The sequence below is a fragment of the Oncorhynchus masou genome, chromosome 22 (assembly GCF_036934945.1).
Source record: "Oncorhynchus masou masou isolate Uvic2021 chromosome 22, UVic_Omas_1.1, whole genome shotgun sequence".
NCBI classification, from domain to species: domain Eukaryota; kingdom Metazoa; phylum Chordata; class Actinopteri; order Salmoniformes; family Salmonidae; genus Oncorhynchus; species Oncorhynchus masou.
The window spans coordinates 57,588,742-57,603,169 of record NC_088233.1 but is presented as its reverse complement, the minus strand read 5'-3'; the positions used below and the strand labels follow the sequence as shown (position 1 = coordinate 57,603,169).

Here is a 14,428-nt window from a genome sequence, read left to right as displayed (position 1 = left end):
TAAAGCCGAAGGAGCACGCCCCATCCACATTGACAGGACCGCAGTGGAGAAGGTGGAAAGCTTCAAGTTCCTCGGCATACACATCACTGACAATCTGAAATGATCCACTCACACAGACAGTGTGGTGAAGAAGGCACAATAGCGCCTTTTCAACCTCAGGAGGCTGAAGAAATTTGTCTTGGCCCCTAAGATCCTCACAAACTTATACAGATTCACAATTGAGAGCATCCTGTCGGGCTGTATCCTCGCCTGGTACAGCAACTTCACTGCCTGCAACCACAGGGCTCTCCAGAGGGTTGTGCGGGGGCACACTGCCTGCCCTCTTGGACACCTACAGCACCCGATGTCAGAAGCAGGCCAAAAAGATCATCAAGGACATCAACCACCTGAGCCACGGCCTGTTCACTCCGCTATCATCCAGAAGGCGAGGTCAGTACAAGTGCATCAAAGCTGGAACAAGAGACTGAAAAACAGCTTCTATCTCAAGGCCATCAGACTGTTAAACAGCCATCACTAGCCAGCTACCATCGGGTTACTCAACCCTGCACCTTAGAGGAGGCTGCCCTATATACAGTACATAGTCATGGAATCACTGGTGACTTGAATAATGGAACACTAGTCACTTTAATAATGTTTACATACTGCTTTACTAATTTCATATGAATATACTGTATTCTGTAAGAACAAATGCTGGAGATGAGAAGCAGGTACGGAGAGTGAACATTTAATTTACACAGACATGGAACAGGACAGAACAGCATCAGAACCGGGTAAAACCGAGACATACAACAATCAATGCGGAAGCGGGGAGCAGAGCAGGGGGACAGACAAATATAGGGAAGGAAATAATACAGGTGATTGAGTCCAGGTGAGTCCAAATGGTCGCTGATGCGCGTGACGAGGGAAGCAGGTGTGTGTAATGATGGTGTCAGGAGTGAGTAATGCAGGGCAGCCTGGTGCCCTCGAGCGCCAGGGAGGGAGAGAGGGAGCAGGTGAGACTGTATTCTATTCTACTGTATTTTAGTCAATGCCACTCTGACATTGCTCAACCTAATATTTCTTAATTCCATTATTTGCTTCTAGATTTGTGTGTATTGTTGTGAATTGTTATATATTACTGCACTGTTGGAGCTAGGAACACAAGCATTTCACTACACCCACAATCAATCACATCTGCTAAATATGTGTATGTGACCAATACAATTTGATTTGAAAAGCGCTTTCAGTGGAGCTTTTTAATCCAGGACTAGGCTTAATCTGTGTCTGGGAAACCAGCACTACATTTTTGAATGAGGAAATATTACCTGCAAAATGTTAGCATTAGTATCACATTAGCATGTCTGGCATGGTTGGGGATCAGCTTTACTATGCCCAGAGATAGCGGCAGTAGCTTCAGCCCAGAGCACTTTTGTAATTTGTCTTCAAAGCACAGTGACAGATAGTGGGTTAGGACCTGGACATTACTGCTGCCCTCTCAGAAGGTGGAGAAGAGATTTAAGTCATGTGACAGTTAAGCCCCTGCTACTGTGTTATATAAGACTGTGTGTGTGTGTGTGTGTGTGTGTGTGTGTGTGTGTGTGTGTGTGTGTGTGTGTGTGTGTGTGTGTGTGTGTGTGTGTGTGTGTGTGTGTGTGTGTGTGTGTGTGTGTGTGTGGGGAAACAATGGTGTGATGAATCACAAAGGGCTTTTGTTTGTATCACATGATGATAATTATGGCTTTTAGTTGATGTATTGCCCCATGCTCTGATCTGGACTGGCAAAGCTGTCTGGGACAAAGATTAGCATGTTTTAGCTCCAACAAACACACACAGTCATGGTACACTCTCTCACTCACACATGTGCACACACACACACACACACACACACACACACACAGACACACGCGTGCGCACGTACACACACATGCACACAAACTCAGACACACACGTACACAAACAAACCTCGACTCACACACATTGCATTAAGATGTCTTTGTATTCTGTACCCTTTTCTCATTGTGTGTGTGTGTGTGTGTGTGTGTGTGTGTGTGTGTGTGTGTGTGTGTGTGTGTGTGTGTGTGTGTGTGTGTGTGTGTGTGTGTGTGTGTGTGTGTGTGTGTGTTTGTGTGAGTGTGTGTGTGTTTGGCATTTACATATGGCTCACTTTAAGCAGAGACTGGGTTTGGAGCTCAGAAGCCCTGTCACACATGCCACACATAGCAGGCGTGGTGGTCCATAGTCCCCGGGGGTCATTGCAATACCCCTCATCACACACACACACATTTACATCCGGCTGGGACCACTAGCATGGCATTCCCCACACTCCTATCTCAATAAACCCCCCCCCCCCAAATAACCTTTCCAATAAAGTAATCTGTTGCTTCTAATAATAGAAATAAAAGGCAATTAGTGCTGCATCCCTAGGAGTTCATGTAAATGTGGTGGTTTTCCTGCCTTTTGTAGTATAATCTCTCAATGAATAAACCCAGGGACAACCTGTATTGTGTTACACTCTATTTACAGAGCATGTGTCCCGTAGGCCTGTAAGTGATACAGTAAGTCAACAAAAGAACAACGACAGGGCTTTCCCCTGTCCCTGTGACTCATCAAGTCACCAATAACCACAGATCTCTTCCCCTGTCCTAACCATAACCATTAGGGGATGGAAAACGTATCTAACCCTGTATCAGTGAATAGGGGCAACTTTTAGCTAAATCAATCTGGCTCAACATTCTCATTCTGCACCCGTTATTAAGCCTACGGACCAGATATTGCGCTCGTTGTCAAGGCGAAGACCCCTTACCTGACGAGCCCAGGAAGTAGCGTTCGAGGACTGAGCCAAAGCCAGACGGGTTGTCCCTGAGGTTGCTAACAGTGAACGGCTGCATGGTGACATTCTGCTCGTTGATTGGCCAGCTCTGGTTCTGGACGCTGGCGCCACCGTACCACGACATGTTAGCCATGGAGAAGCAGTCCTGGGGAAGGGGGAGACACACACACACACACAGAGAAGATACAGTTAAAAAGTGAGTGAAATAGGAGGAGGAGAGAGAGAAGTAGATGGTTGGAAAAGACAGAGGAGATTAATACAATGACAGCAAGAGGGAGTGAGAGATGGACAAAGAAAAAAGAGACTGGGCTTGTGGCAGTGGAAGGAAGAGAGAATATTCCTCTAAAGAAACATAACGGGGAGAGAAATGTGAATTGGAACAGGGTAAAGAAGGAGGGAGTAAATGATGAGATAGATGAAAGGTAGTTGAATGATAAAGAATACACCGTGGAAGAAAACAGAGATTGAGACAGAGTTGGAAAATCTAAAGGGGTTGATCTGAGGTCTTTAGTGTCATCTAGAATCAGTCTCACATACTAATAGATATATTCATAAAAAATAAAGGAGGGGGAGGAGAAGGAGAAGGGGGAAGAGGTGGATAAGGAAGAAGAAAAAGGAGGAGCAATGTAAGAGCGGACGAGCGTTGAAGATCTAACTTAAAAAGTCTACAAAAATAATGAGCTGGTTGTGACTGAGGGCAACAGACTTTTCTACCAAGAGCTGTGATTTAAATAAATATATTAATAATAATCACCAGTAGCTCTTTTTGATTTCATACAGCCAAGAGAGGTGTAATACGTAGATGCTGCAGAAATTCTCAACAAATTATCCAGACAAATCTGCCATATCTGGAAAACACTTTTTTTATTTTTTTATTTCACCTTTATTTAACCAGGTAGGCTAGTTGAGAACAAGTTATCATTTACAACTGCGACCTGGCCAAGATAAAGCATAGCAGTGTGAACAGACAACACAGAGTTACACATGGAGTAAACAATAAACAAGTCAATAACACAGTAGAAAAAAAGAAATAAAAAAGAGTCTATATACATTGTGTGCAAAAGGCATGAGGGTGGTGATTGTGTGCAAAAGGCATCCAGGGTGGTGATGTTAGTCAGGCGTGCGGGTGCAGGAAGCGAACGGTTGAAAAGCATGCATTTGGTTTTACTAGCGTTTAAGAGCAGTTGGAGGCCACGGAAGGAGTGTTGTATGGCATTGAAGCTCGTTTGGAGGTTAGATAGCACAGTGTCCAAGGAAGGGCCAGAAGTATACAGAATGGTGTTGTCTGCGTAGAGGTGGATCAGGGAATCGCCCGCAGCAAGAGCAAGATCATTGATATATACAGAGAAAAGAGTCGGCCCGAGAATTGAACCCTGTGGCACCCCCATAGAGACTGCCAGAGGACCGGACAACATGCCCTCCGATTTGACACACTGAACTCTGTCTGCAAAGTAGTTGGTGAACCAGGCAAGGCAGTCATTAGAAAAACCAAGGCTACTGAGTCTGCCGATAAGAATATGGTGATTGACAGAGTCGAAAGCCTAGGCCAGGTCGATGAAGACGGCTGCACAGTACTGTCTTTTATCGATGGCGGTTATGATATCGTTTAGTACCTTGAGCGTGGCTGACCAGCTCTGACCAGCTCGGAAACCCGATTGCACAGCGGAGAAGGTACGGTGGGATTCGAGATGGTCAGTGATCTGTTTGTTGACTAGGCTTTCGAAGACCTTAGATAGGCAGGGCAGGATGGATATAGGTCTGTAACAGTTTGGGTCCAGGGTGTCTCCCCCTTTGAAGAGGGGGATGACTGCGGCAGCTTTCCAATCCTTGGGGATCTCAGACGATATTAAAGAGAGGTTGAACAGGCTGGTAATAGGGGTTGCGACAATAGCGGCGGAAAGTTTCAGAAATAGAGGGTCCAGATTGTCAAGACCAGCTGATTTGTACGGATCCAGGTTTTGCAGCTCTTTCAGAACATCTGCTATCTGGATTTGGGTAAAGGTGAAGCTGGGGCGGAGCTGTTTGCCGAGGTTGGAGTAGCAGTTGAGAAATGCTTGTTGAAGTTTTCGATTATCATGGATTTATCAGTGGTGACTGTGTACCTAGCCTCAGTGCAGTGGACAGCTGGGAGGAGGTGCTCTTGTTCTCCATGGACTTTACAGTGTCCCAAAACTTTTTGGAGTTAGAGCTGCAGGATGCAAATTTCTGTTTGAAAAAGCTGGCCTTTGCATTCCTGATTGACTGCGTGTATTGGTTCCTGACTTCCCTGAACAGTTACATTATCGCGGGGACTATTCGATGCTATTGCAGTCCGCCACAGGATGTTTTTGTGCTGGTCGAGGGCAGTCAGGTCTGGAGTAAACCAAGGGCTATATCTGTTCTTAGTTCTGCATTTTTTGAACGGAGCATGCTTATCTAAGATGGTGATGAAGTTACTTTTAAAGAATGACAAGGCATCCTCAACTGACGGGATGAGGTCAATATCCTTCCAGGATACCCGGGCCAGGTCGATTAGAAAGGCCTGCTCGCAGAAGTGTTTTAGGGAGCGTTTGACAGTGATGAGGGTAGTCGTTTGACTGCGGGCCCGTAGCGGATACAGGCAATGAAGCAGTGATCGCTGAGATCCTGATTGAAGACAGCGGAGGTGTATTTGGAGGGCCAATTGGTCGAGATACACTTAGGTGTAGCCGGTCAGAACAATTGTACAACAATTGTATCCAATGAAATCTTAATTATAGTGATCGCTATATCCACTTGACTTAACTGTACGCTGTGACGTAAAACTGTCATTTATAGAGTAATTTGGTGTATCATCAACAGTAAAATACTGTGAAACATTTTACAGCTGATGAAACTAACACTGTAAAAGTGTGAACAAATGTGATCAGTGTTATGTCCTTTGGATGATAGACCATTCTTGATACGGGAAACTGCTGAGCGTGAAAACCACAGCAGCATTGTAGTTCTTGACACACTCTAACTGGCGCCCTCTGAATACCACACATACACAATCGATGTCTCAAGGCTTAAAAGTTCTTCTATAACCTGTTTCCTCCCCTTCATCTACACTGATTGAAGTGGATTTAACAGCTGACATCAATAAGAGATCATAGCTTTCACCTGCAATCACCTGGTCAGTCTATGTCACGGAAAGAGCAGGTGTTCCTAATGTTAAGTACACTCAGTGTATATAATCGGCATGTTTTGAATGGGTGGGGTTTCGGCTTGTAAAATAGTTAATAAAGCAATAACAAAGAGCGAAAAATTAGTTTTTAACCTTTTGAATGGAAAACTATTACAGTAATCTACTTAATTGTTACCCAGAAATGACTTAAAATGTATATAAAAATGGCTTCATTGGGCCTTTAAGCCTTAAATGGTTGAACATTTTGCCATTTCTTTTTGGTCTGTTTTGCCCTGTAGTCTCTGCCAGGTTGGATGCCTTTGTTAAGGCCTCTAGTAGTGCAAGGAATATAAAACACCAAATATTCATAAACGCATTACCTAGCAGCCAACCTGCTTGCACCAATCCTATGTAATTACAGTAAAATATTGTGAAATACAAACCCCTCCCCTCAATGAATTTCATTCATTCATTTATCCATTCATTCATTCATTATGATTACAGTAGCATTTACTTTTTGACAGTATAATACATGCAATTGTATGGTATCGTACTGTGTGTAATTACACAGTACCTGCTATGATAATGTATTTAGATTACAGTAGATTTACTGCAATATAAAATACAGTAACTTACTTGCCACTTTTCTTCCTGTAAGTTACTGTCAAATTCATGGCATCCTCTTTACAGTGTAACTGGCAAAATATTGCACTCCACATACTCATTATATACTCTAATCCAATTGTGATAAATACTGTAGTGCTGTAAGCGACTGTGTTTTGTAATTTTTGAGCATCAAAATTAGGTTAAATTTAAAAAATATATATATACCTGATCAATATTCCACTTATAGTAAAGCTGGTGAATTATGTGGAATAATAATGGCATGTGACATTGAATCAAATGAAAAATGACAGGCCTACAGTATTACATAACATTTTCTTCAAATGTGCAGAGAACATGGTCTGCTGGCCAGTAATATGATCCCACATGAATTCAAATGTGGCACTTGAATCAATCTCCACTTCACTGCTTTACTGTAGCCTAAAGAAGAAAATATGTCCACGTAAATCCCATCACGCCACATTTGTAGTCTTTCACCCTAGCCTCTATGATGTTCATTCTGCTTTTCCTCCAAAGTATTTTCCTCTCCGTGCCAGGAATTTATACAAGTGCCAGGCGGTCACCTGAGACACGTGTGACAGTTACTTTCTTTACTATCAAATGAGGAGAGACAAAATTATCACACAAGTCAGAGTTATACTTAAGTGAATACATATTTAGTTTATTAATAAGGGAGCAGATCAAGACAACGCACACATATAAAGTGAATCGATTGAGTGCTCTAGATGAGTGTTCTAACAACCCCTTATTCTGTTGCATAAAACAACCATTTGATGCAATAACAGCATTATAACATAATCTTGTAATTTCTCACACACACGTGATAGGATTTGGTACTTATGAAATGACCATCTTTCAGGATATGAAGCCACTGGAATCCCCAAATGACACGGGACAACAGACTTATGCCAGGGAATGTACCAATACAAGGATTAAACTTTCAAAACATCCGAATTGTTAAGCGTTTAATCATTAGGCAGCAAGAGGGATAGAAGGAAAGTCATTCTGTGGTCTTTAGAACCCAGTGCCATGACGAAGCAGACTGAACATTCAAGATCCTGCTTCCCTTCCACAGCCATGTCTGTGCATCGTGCGTGCACTGGACATCTGATGAAAATGTATTCAAGTTCAACCAAATAATATAAATGTCTAGGATAAATGTGACCAACTGGCTCAAATTGGTCTTATGTAGCAACATTTGAAATTGTGTTTTTTACATTGGATAAAAAAAGAGAAATGGTATATCATACAATCCATTTTTTAGGAACAATGGGAAAGTAACTCTGCTTTGAGAGAATGGCCTTTGAAAGTTTTGGTACCTAGTGAAGAGCTCTTCTTTGTCTACAACCATTCAGCGTCATTCACACCCTCTTAAGCTTTAGCCCCACCCATCTCGTTTCGCTGTCGGAGTGTTCGGAACGCAGACTTGACACTCTGGCCGATGATTTGTTTACCTCTGGATAACATGAAAACAGCCTAACCAGCTCTGCTGGCAACAATTGCATTACGCTTTTTTGCCGACGTTTACTGACACTGGCCATATTCAACGGGTGTGACGCATTCATAAATTCATCAGTTATTCTGCGCTCTGGCATACTCAGATTGAATTTACAAACTTACCTGAAATGGTTACTTGCATAGTGGAGTCTTTTGTTAAGACATGTAGCTAGCTAGCTAGGTAAACAATGAACCTAGCTAGGTAAACAACGTGCAAGATCATACACATCACGTAGCGTTAGCTAGCGAGCCAGCCAGCTAACGTTAGCTAGTTAAACCACAATGAACATAGAGCCAAATAATGTCGTTACTACCCTGCATGAATCGGATGGGAGATAACCAACTAGATTCAATGTTAGTTAGCTAACATTAGGCTAACAAGTAAAGCAAATGGCTCTGAGAAACAAATAATAACATCATATACGTAATGTTAGCTAGCGAGCCAGCCAGGCAGCTAGCTATCATTAGGCTCTAACTAGCCAAGCAAATGGCTCTGGGATACGAAAAATAATATCATACACTAGGGAGCCAGCCATCTAACGTCAGCTAGATATCTAACAGTACAATTTAGCTTGAAATTAAACCACTTTCTGTCAAAATTAGAAATGTGTAATATCTGAAAATGTAGCTAGCGAGACTCTCTTACCTGTATACCTTATCATGCATTATGGACTGTCACAGATGCCATGCCACAGTTGCCCTTAGTTTGAAGATGTCATCCGGAGACAGGTATTTTCTCAATTTCTTTAGCTATCATACTCTAATTCCACTGATTTCAAAACTCGATCCTCCATAAAGTGGAGATCAACCCATATGCAGCTCCACCACACTATACATAAAAAATCTGCGTTCGACAGAATTACCAACACAGACTGACCAGCTCAAACAAACAGACAGAAGACAGAACATATGGCAGACCAATCTGAACTCCTCTCTCGGCATGTCCAGCCCGCTCATTATCTCAGCCAATCATGGCTAGTGGGAAGGTTACTACTTTTTCTGTGGCTTAACCAACTAGGCTCGTATTTTAACAATTTATTCGTATTTACAAATCACATACAAGTTTGTTATTAAGGCACATAAAAGTTCACATGTTCCAGAAGGCATTTCTGGCAACAGCAAAAAAATAGTTTACGTTCAAATGGCTCTCCTGTGAAGTAGTGAACCGTGACATGCGACATACGCCTAGTTTGCTGAAACAAGTCACAAATGAAACTGTTTCCGGGGTATATTTTAACAATCAATTAACTAATTTGTCAGTCCCCCAAAACTTCTACAAATAGGCTACAAACAGTAGGCCTAGTGCACACAATCCAAAAAGCTTCACTGTTATTTATGAAAAATAGGCACAATATTAAAGTATAGAGGAGACTGGGGTTATTTGTCTCAGGAGTTGGTTGTCACAGTGCTAATTACTCCCCATCAAAATGGCACTGTGTGTTATTTTTTAAGGTTCGAATATGTGAACTCTTTGAAAGAACTCATCCACCTGGTTAATTTATGTCAGCATGATATAAGTGTTTTTCATACACTACCATTCAAAAGTTTGGGGTCACTTAGAAATGTCCTTGTTATCCATGAAAACATACATCAAATGAGTTGCAAAATGAATAGGAAATTTAGTCAAGACGTTGACAAGGTTATAAATAATGAATTTTAATTGAAATAATAATTGTGCCCTTTGCTTTCGTCAAAGATTCCTCCATTTGCAGCAATTACAGCCTTGCAGATCTTTGGCATTCTAGTGGTCAATTTGTTGAGAGAATCTGAAGAGATTTCACCCCATGCTTCCTGAAGCACCTCCCACAAGTTGGATTGGCTTGATGGGCACTTCTTACATACCATACGGTCAAGTTGCTCCCACAACAGCTCAATAGGGTTTAGATCCGGTGACTGGCCTGGCCACTCCATTATAGAGCTGACTGCTTCTTCCCTAAATAGTTCTTGCATAGTTTGGAGCTGTGCTTTGGGTAATTGTCCTGTTGTAGGAGGAAATTGGTTCTAATTAAGCGCCGTCCACAGGGTATGGCATGGCGTTGCAAAATGGAGTGATAGCATTCCTTCTTCAAGATCCATTTTACCCTGTACAAATCTCCCACTTTACCACCACCAAAGCACCCCCAGACCATCACATTCCCTCCACCATGCTTCACAGATTGTGTCAAGCACCCCTTCAGCATCTTTTCATTTTTTCTGCGTCTCACGAATGTTGTTCTTTCTTCTTGTGATCTGAACACCTCAAACTTAGATTTGTCTGTCCATAACACTTTTTTCCAATCTTCCTTGGTTCAGTCACTGTGTTATTTTTCCTATCTTAATCTTTTCTTTTTATTGGCCAGTCTGAGATATGGCTTTTCTGTGCAACTCTGCCTAGAAGTCCAGCATCCCGGAGTCACCTCTTCACTGTTGACGTTGAGACTGGTGTTTTGCTGGTACTATTTAATGAAGCTGCCAGTTGAGGACTTGTGAGGCATCTGATTCTCAAACTAGACCCTCTAATGTACTTGTCCTCTTGCTCAGTTGTGCACCGGGGCGTCCCACTCATCTTTCTATTCTGGTTAGAGACAGTTTGCGCTGTTCTGTGGAGGGAGTAGTATACAGTGTTGTATGAGATCTTCAGTTTCTTGGCAATTTCTCACATGGGATAGCCTTCATTTCTCAGAACAAGAATAGACTGACAAGTTTCAGAAGAAAGTCCTTTGTTTCGGGCCATTTTGAGCCTGTAATCGAACCCACAAATGCTGATGCTCCAGATACTCAACTAGTCTAAAGAAGGCCAGTTTTATTGCTTCTTTAACGAGCACAACAGTTTTCAGCTGTGCTAACATAATTGCAAAGGGGTTTTCTAATGATCAATTAGCATTTTAAAATGATAAACATCGATTAGCTAACACAACGTGCCATTGGAACACAGGAGTGATGGTTGCTGATAATGGGCCTTTGTACGCCTATGTAGATATTCCATTAAAAATCATCCGTGTCCAAGCAGAGAGAACAGTCTATGACTAGGGTGGCTGGAGTCTTTGACAATTTTATGGCCTTCCTCTGACACTGCCTAATATATAGGTCCTAGATGGCAGGAAGCTTGGCCCCAGTGATGTACTGGGTTGTACGCACTACCCTCTGTAGTGCCTTGCGGTCGGAGGCCGAGCAGTTGCCATTCCAGGCAGTGATGCAACCAGTCAGGATGCTCTCGATGGTGCAGCTGTAGATGGTGCAGCTGTAGCCATGAACAATTATGTTTGTTGAAAAGAGGAAAGGGAGAGATATATTTCAAACCTAATTCCTAGGTCAAGTCATGTGGTAACTAGCATCTTAATTACCATTGGGTGGGTGGTTGTCATAATCAACTCCATTATAAAAACAAATTGGTGTTGATTGTGGGCAATTCTATGGTAACATAATGATGGTAACTGTAACGGCTCTCGTCCTCCTCTTCTGAGGAGGAGTAGCGAGAAGGATCGGAGGACCAATTTGCAACGTGGTAAGTGTTCATGATGTAATATTTAATGAATCAAACTGAACACTGAAATACAAAAAACAATAAAGTGAACGAACGAAAACCGAAACAGTCCTGTCTGGCGACATACACAAAGACAGAAAATAAACACCCACGATACACAGGTGGAAAAAGGCTACCTAAGTATGATTCTCAATCAGAGACAACTAACGACACCTGCCTCTGATTGAGAACCATACTCGGCCCGAACACAGAAAACAACATAGAAAAACAAACATAGACTGCCCACCCTAACTCACGCCCTGACCATACTAAAACAAAGACAAAACAAAGGAACTAAGGTCAGAACGTGACAGTAACAGAATGACATCATTGGTCCCTGATCTGTACAATACAGAAATGCATAATACTGAATGTCATTATCTTCATGATAAAAATGTAGAATCGTCCTTTGTATGCGTGGTTATTATTCTATATACTGGCTATTATTCTAATGAGCTTCACCTCCAAACAAAACCAAGTTTGGTTTAGCCCGGACTGGACCAAATCTGAACCAATCATAGACATTACAGAACAGCACAGAAGAGAACAGTACAGCACAGTTTAGTACAGTACAAAAGAGTACAGTACAGTATAGTACAATACAGTAAATTATACTGTACTCTACGCTAGTGTGCTTAAATGTACTGTACTGTACTGAACTCTAGTCTACTGTACTGTATTGTACTCAAACTGTTTTCTAAGACCCCTCTTCCATATGTTGTTTGACCAGAAATCATTAGGATGACAACATACCGATAACATTAATATTTAAATTAAAATATCCTTGGAATGTTGTCCTAACATTCACTAAAATGTAACAACCACAAAAGAACATTCCCCAAACCCAAACATTCTCATTAGGTTTCCAGGTAATGTAATAGCACAATGTACCAGTAATGTTTTTGGACCGGGTTATTATTATTAACATACTGCTGCAACAAAATCTGAGAACAACATTCTGGGAACATTCTTGCAACATCAGGAAAATGTTTTTTGACAGTTCTTGTGTTATGAGAACATTTGCCACAACCTAACGAATGTTCTGGGAACTTTCACAAAACCAATTTTGTTTGCTGGGCATATTGTTCAGGGACATTACAATAAATCCTAAGATCTGTTTTGCTAGTACTATAGAGAGCTCACTTCCTTGCCTCTCTCTCACACACATATTTTTTAGAATAAAAATATGACATCACTCTTAAATTTACATTCACACGCACAAATTTACTCAATATGTCATGTTTTTATCAAGGGATAAAATGCTGAATGTTGTTATGAATATTGTTAAATCATATGCTATATGCTATATTGCTTAATTTCCTGCTACAAAAGGAATAAGCTACTAGCAAACATTGTGACAACCAACCCCCATACTGTGTGACAACCAACCCCACAATGGGGCTGGTTGTCACAAGTGGACAGAGGGTTTGATGGCTTATAACTAACTCCATGTTGGAATAAGATATGCAGGATAAAACGGGACCCCATTTCAAACAAAGACCTTGGTCTTTCTCATAATATTGAAAAGACTCTTGTAAAATATACTGGTTCTGACAAATACATACACGAATAAAAAGTGTGACAACCATCATAAAAGCCACTTATGTATGTAAATTGATTGATTTGGAAAGGACCATTTTGGAAAATATATCCTGATGGGTTTATGTGAATAAAACGCCTCTGAATAAGTCTGATATCTGGCTGACAGGCTGAACCGGCTGTGTGTATGCCACACACTCAGAGAGAGAGAGAGAGATAGAGAGAGAGAAAAACTGTTCCCGTACCTTCAGCTCCACATGACAGTGCACCGGCGACCATGTCATGCTATAACACTCCGTCTCCGTCGCCTCATTCACCTCCAAAGAGATTTTAACGTCCGCCACCGAATCCCATGTGTAGCAGAACTCCGTCTTATTGAGCCAGCACAGGTTCCTGACAAACGGCACTTCAATATCGGGGTTCCCCACGTTGCCCACGTCAATCTCCACGTAGGTCTTGTCTTCTGTCAGTGTCTGTATGACCAGAGAGTGAGTCCGTCTCTCCCAGATAAGCCCGCTATAACTCCCCTTTAGGATCCAGTTCTTGTTAGGCTGATCCACCACTTGCCAGTATATGATCCCAATGGTCATGACGAAAAAGACTGCCACCCCGAGACAGGCAATTGCTCCCTTCCAAGTTTCGTTCATCTCCTTCAATCCCGTATCCCATGTTACCTCAGGGATGGGGCTAGGGTTCCTATTTCGAGCATGAGGCATGTTTGTTTTTGAAATGATCAAGAATCAAATTTAAAAAATGAAGAAAAAATCTCTGCAAGTGGTTGTTGAAAAGCTTGGGTGCCTCATCATCATGTCATGTTGGTTTCAAAGTGGCTGAACTTTTGTTAGTCTACTTTTGAAGAATCTCCAACACGCGGTGTTACCGCAGTTTTTGCGCAATTATGCCAGCCAGAGACAACTGGTCAAAGTGTCATGTGAGTGAAAACGGTAAAAAAAAATCCCAACGGCTGGAAAAACGAATCAGAGAAAAATTGACTTACCACATGCTGCCGCGGTTTAAAAGTGTTCCTTTTTAATGACATTGAACGCTGAGCTGTGAGTGAGCAGCCTTAACCCTGGTTTGGCAGCAATGCCTAGCTCCTCAGACTCCGACTTGCTTGCCCTGCGGTTTTTGCCCGGGTCTGACGTAACGCCAGGCTGTTTCTTCAGAAAGGTAGAGTAGAGAAGATATAGTGATAAGGGAGCCGGTAGACGCGAGGAGCTTGGCTTGACAGGCAGTCCCAGAGCAGCCGGTTGGGGCGAGCAAGCCATTGGCGGTGGGGAGTGACCGGTGCTCGCTCCACTTGCATGCGCTCCAACTGGCAGGCTCGCCATTG

At 42.3% G+C, this 14,428-nt stretch overlaps 1 protein-coding gene across 1 annotated transcript in view; it reads right to left on the bottom strand.

Moving 5' to 3' along the window:
• The window catches only part of si:ch211-236l14.4 (SITS-binding protein), a 78,747-nt gene extending 64,936 nt beyond the window's left edge, over positions 1–13,811 (bottom strand). The window contains exons 1-2 of the mRNA XM_064928994.1: positions 13,341–13,811; positions 2,783–2,954 (exon numbers count right to left, since the gene is read on the bottom strand). Of these exons, the coding sequence (XP_064785066.1) occupies positions 2,783–2,954; positions 13,341–13,811 (643 nt within the window). The remainder of the gene's footprint in view (positions 1–2,782; positions 2,955–13,340) is intronic.
• Positions 13,812–14,428: the final 617 nt, after the last annotated feature.